Source organism: Theobroma umbraticum, unplaced genomic scaffold (assembly GCF_002168275.2).
Source record: "Theobroma umbraticum cultivar Fairchild unplaced genomic scaffold, ASM216827v3 scaffold_51.0, whole genome shotgun sequence".
Classification (NCBI taxonomy): domain Eukaryota; kingdom Viridiplantae; phylum Streptophyta; class Magnoliopsida; order Malvales; family Malvaceae; genus Theobroma; species Theobroma umbraticum.
The window spans coordinates 5349765-5355050 of NW_018397260.1; the positions used below are offsets into that span (position 1 = coordinate 5349765).

Genomic DNA, 5286 nt, shown 5'->3' on the forward strand with positions numbered 1-5286 from the left:
TCTAGAAAAACAAACACAAGCAGTTCAACGACTTACGTATCTACATCTTTTTATTTGGTCCACTCCAAATCCCAAATAAAAAGAAAACAAACTTACCCTGTTAAGTATTAGGAATACAAAAACAAATTAGATGAAGTTAAACAAAAACAAGTCATAAGTGTCCAAGTGTTAAACGATTTACAACCCGGTGACCCAAATGGTCTAGACAACCATTTCTTTCTTTGGAAACCAAAATCCTTCTTTCTAATCAAACATGTGATCCATATGCCTTACGCTATCCTATTCCTACCATCCTTCTCTCTCTGCTTCTCTCTCTATTTCTACTCTTTTAACTCTATAGCGCTAGCAGTTAATGGCCAGAAATAAAACCAAAACCAAAAAAACATGACTTCCATCCTTCTTGGATGGTCAAATTACATGTCTTTGTCTCAGAGGAGACCAGGATCCAAGTTAACTCTTCTGTAGCCTCCCCACAAATATTTTATTTGTCAAATATATATCCCTCTCACTCATAAAATAAACAAAAATTCATCGCGTTAAACTCACTAAGCAATGATTTCACTCCCTTACACAGTTTCTGGTCTATGATTCTACAGTTTCTGAGAAAAAAATGACGAGGTGCTTCAGTTTAACCGAAGCCAAAAACTGGTGCTACAAATTATCCTTCAAAAAATCAGGGCTTCGATCCGCTATTGCAGACCTCCAAGATGGCACCATCATGCACTGCTGGGTCCCCAAGATCCGCAAAGACTCCAAACCTAACCTCCTCCTTATCCATGGACTCGGTGCCAACGCAATGTGGCAATGGGGTGACATCCTACGCCAGATGATCCCTTACTTCAATATCTTCATACCTGACCTTCTCTTCTTTGGAGAGTCCTACACGACTCGGCCTGAACGCTCCGAGTCGTTCCAGGCTCAGTGCGTGATGCGAGTTATGGAGAGAAACTCGGTGAGGAAACTCAGCCTGGTAGGCCTGAGTTATGGTGGGTTTGTTGGGTACAGTTTAGCAGCACAGTTTAGTGAGGCTGTTGAAAGAGTGGTGATATGCTGCGCTGGGGTTTGCATGGAAGAGAAAGATTTAAAGGAAGGGGTTTTCAGGGTATCCGAGTTGGAAGAAGCTGCCAGGATTTTAGTACCGCAGACACCTGAGAAGCTTAGGGAACTCATGGGGTTTTCTCTGTTCCAGCCGCCTCCTTTGAGTTTGCTACCTTCTTGTCTGCTCGCCGATTTCATTGGCGTAAGTGAACCAAAAATTTAGGTCTCTAGAACAAGCACAATTTTCTGATCTTGCTACTGCCAATTGGGTCTCAACATGTCAGCCCTTTTTTTATTTGTTTAATTTGTGGAAGCTTTTCCTTTTAATGTTTGGGCATACGGGCAGGTGATGTGTACAGAGTTTACAGAAGAGAAGAAGGAGCTGATCCGAGCTATACCCAATGATCGAAAGATTTCGAACATTCCCAAGATCACTCAGGTTAGTCTCTTAAACAGTTCTTTGCTTTTTAAGCCCAAATTTTCATCAACCATTTTCTACTTTCTAAACAAAGTTGCTTCTACCATCCAGCCCATGTTGATTTTGTGGGGAGAATATGATCAAATATTCCCATTGGAATTGGGTCACAGGTTAAAAAGGTTTGTATCTTAAATGCTATGGCATCAAATTAATTTCTGCTTCTGCCTTTCTTCTGATTCGAAAATGGTTTAAATTTTTCAAACGTAGGCATCTGGGGGACAATGCTCACCTGGTTGTTATCAAGGACGCGGGACACGCCTTCAACATAGAGAAGCCCAAGGAGTGTTTTAAGCATTTGAAATCTTTTCTTGTCGATTTGCGGCCTCCTCCAGCGAGCCCTCCTCCCAAGATTGAAAACCGTAAGTTATCTTGCAATGCAGCAGAGTTACAGCCTTGAAAGTGAAGTGCAACAGCTAAGTTGTATGTAATTTCTTACCATCTTTACCTTCATCGGGAAAAAGAAGTGAACATCTCATTTTGATCAGAAAAACAGAAAACCTATTAAGCTATTACAAAGGAGAGTCGTTGTTCGATACTGCCATTTCCTTAAGAGCATCAGGTGCTTTTTTTAGTGTTTTCTTTTTTGAGTATTTATTAGGGGAATCCAAGGTACAAATTCTTGCAAGTTTGTTTTCCCCCTTTGCTAAAGCCTCATAGGTAGTTTCACATACATGTGTGTTCACCCTCCCTAATAAATGAATTTCAGTCATTATTTTTCCCCATGTGCTATTATTCTGTCACCATTCACAAACAGGTTAATGCCCATAGAATTCCATGTCTTTAGATCAAATCCAGCCAAAAATCAGAACTGCCCAAGAACTAGACTACCAAGCATTATGTTGTTTACGAGATGAGAGTTTTAGGTAAATAATTTAGGTTCAACCCATAAAGCTTGCTCTTTTTCCTTTTTACATTTAAATCCTTTCTTGGGGGGGCAACGATGATGCTAAAAATATATATTAGAAGGCATTTTCCAATTCATAATTAGGTTCCATTATAAAAGGTAGAGTAGATATCCCAAAGAACCCTTTTAGCCAGTAGGACCGGCGAGTATATACGTGCAAACATCATCATGGCCAATAGCTAACAGAGGATGGTTGATTTATCAGATAACTGCTTTCGAAAACAAGGAAACAAAGCCAATGCGTCATTTGCCCAAATGGATGTCTGGAATTGAACACTGACCCATGACATAAAATTTCCAAAAGGTTCCAGTTCGAATTCAACCCAGTTGCTCCACAAATATCTATCCTCTCGTTTGAAATTTCTCAAAAATGAATATCAAATTGAACCTTTACGCTATGGATAAACATTAAACCAAGATAAGGCTGGAAAGCACAAGTGTGATCATAAAATGAAGAACGAGCAAAATGAGCAAAGTCTAAAGTTAATCACACATCAGGTAGCAACAGACTGAAAAAGAAGCTAGTTAAGCAAAAAAATAGAAACACATTAGAAAATAGAGGTCATAAGACTACAAAGTAACAGATTCAATTATGTTTAAACAGAAGAGAACAGAGCAACAGTCTGGAAAACATCTGACCAACAAATTGATACAAGCCATAGGTCACGAATCCTTGTACTACTATTATGAGTTGAAAGCAGGTCACTCTAGCAGCAAGCCCTTTCTACCTCGACAAGCCCAGTCTTAAAAGAATACTCTTCCATCCAATTAGCTCTGCAAAGATAAGGGAACAACATTGAAAAAAAAAAGGTTTGTTTGTTGAAAGCAAAAGAAAGAGTGACAACGATAATAAGATAAAAGTCACCAGATGATCAATCCAACTAAAAACTACTCAAAATGAACATTTTCTTACCTCTGCCTGAGGTTCATCTCCTTTGGTTTGGTCACCTGGAATATCAAACAACAAATTTGCAAAAAGGACGTTATTAGTTGCAGTTGACTACAGAACTTGTTAAAACCAGAAAGTGATTCGCAGGAGGAAATTATGCTTCTTGAGACTAACCATATACATATGAAAGTCCAGACAGAAAATAAGCAAACCATAAAAAGCCAGATATGCACATACATATATTCACTTGTTAACCAGACACACACAGACATTTACCTCCTTCCTCTGGCAGATCTGAGGTCCATAAGGTGAGATTATCCCTGAGAAGCTGCATAATAAGGGTGCTATCCTTGTAAGATTCTTCATTAAGGCTATCAAGTTCTGCAATAGCCTCATCAAATGCTTGTTTAGCCAGGTGACATGCCCTGCTCAGAATATTGCATCATATCAGACAGAAGCTAGCCGCCAAAGTGGAACTTGTATTAATAGCTCCGTGCTTTATCTATGATTTTTAAGATAAGAACAATGCATACTGAGGAAACTATTATGAAATTCGCACTAAGTGAAAGAAACTATTAGCATTGCCATCTTTCTCCCTAATGAAAAGAAAATTTTCACACTGGATTACATGTGTGTGTGTGTGGTGTGAATGGGAGAGATCAAGAGAGAGAGATGCAATCTAACCTCTCAGGAGAATTTAATATCTCATAGTAGAAAACAGAGAAGTTCAAAGCCAGGCCCAGTCTAATAGGGTGAGTTGGAGGTAAATCTGTGGTTGCAGTGGAGGTGGCAGCCTACAATGTAAATAAAGATAAACAGTCCTCCAACTTCATGATATCAAATCAACATAGGAGAAGAACATGAAAAGTGGGAAATTTCACACACCTCATAAGCCTTAAGTGACTGATCAGCGGCATCTTTACGATCATCAGTTGCTTTAAATTCTGCCAAATAACGAAAATAATCTCCTTTCCTGTTAAAGAGAAGGCAACAAATAAGGGCATACACCCACTGCCTAAAAACATACAGGCAAGTAAGATAATCCTCACATCTTATAGTAAAAAACTGTTGATTCCCCAGTTGAGGAAGATGGGATGAGGTGCTTATCAATAACAGATAGTATATCATTGCAGATCTTTGAAAGCTCATCTTCAACCCTCTGCCTGTACTCTTTTATCCTCTTCACATTTTGCTCATTACCCTTGGCCTCCTCCTTCTGTTCAATTGAAGACAGTATCCGCCATGATGCCCTTCTTGCTCCAATCACATTCTTATATCCCACAGATACCAGATTCCTCTCCTCCACAGTCAGTTCAACATCCAACATTGCAACCCTCTTCATGGCCTCGACCATTTCTGGAACAAAATTTTTCACAACAAAACAGCTTTCAAACGAGGTAAAAATTCCAACAAACTAGCAGATGAGTGATGAGTCTCATGGATGCTCATGACTACGATTAAACAGATGCTACCCTATGTTATCACTTTTATATAGTTTTTCTATTTGCATTCCGTTTCTTCAAAAGTTGTTAAAAGGTAAAACCAAATAGAGTAAGAAACAATATCATATTTGATCGAGAACGAGCAATTACTTAAAAGGTAACACATTTCAAACATAACCATTTCACATGAAAGTAAAATGAAGCATCTGTTCCTAAACCGATTAGTCAAAAATACTACATTAAAATCGCACTTCTTTGCGCCTAGATAAGCGAATCTCGTCTTCTTTACTATCCATCTGCTACAAATAAAAAGAAAATTTAACTAAAGAGAAATGAACTGCTTTACTTTTACTCTCAACTTCATTACATATTTCCAGTATAATATTATCAAATCAGTACTAAAGCCTCAGCTATCATCTACCCTACAGATCATGAAGCTGAAAAAACAAGCAAAAAGGCCAAAATAAAGGACAAAAAGAAAAAAGAGACATCACAAAAAAAAAATAAAAAATAAAACTATCATATAAATCAGATA

At 38.3% G+C, this 5286-nt stretch overlaps 2 protein-coding genes across 2 annotated transcripts in view; one reads left to right on the forward strand and one right to left on the reverse strand.

Annotated features, from left to right (window-relative positions):
* The first annotated feature begins 223 nt into the window (after window positions 1-223).
* LOC110417293 (alpha/beta-Hydrolases superfamily protein) lies at window positions 224-2234 on the forward strand. Its single transcript, XM_021429560.1, has 4 exons — window positions 224-1240; window positions 1385-1477; window positions 1568-1635; window positions 1724-2234. Exons 1-4 carry the CDS (start codon window positions 611-613, stop codon window positions 1911-1913), a joined length of 981 nt encoding a protein of 326 aa, XP_021285235.1. The 5' UTR covers window positions 224-610; the 3' UTR covers window positions 1914-2234.
* A 711-nt stretch (window positions 2235-2945) lies between these two features.
* The window catches only part of GRF11 (general regulatory factor 11), a 2697-nt gene continuing 356 nt past the window's right edge, over window positions 2946-5286 (reverse strand). Inside the window, exons 2-7 of the mRNA XM_021429563.2 lie at window positions 4359-4665; window positions 4195-4282; window positions 3994-4103; window positions 3586-3734; window positions 3334-3368; window positions 2946-3194 (exon numbers count right to left, since the gene is read on the reverse strand). Coding sequence (XP_021285238.1) covers window positions 3189-3194; window positions 3334-3368; window positions 3586-3734; window positions 3994-4103; window positions 4195-4282; window positions 4359-4665 — 695 coding nt within the window. The 3' untranslated portion in view covers window positions 2946-3188. The remainder of the gene's footprint in view (window positions 3195-3333; window positions 3369-3585; window positions 3735-3993; window positions 4104-4194; window positions 4283-4358; window positions 4666-5286) is intronic.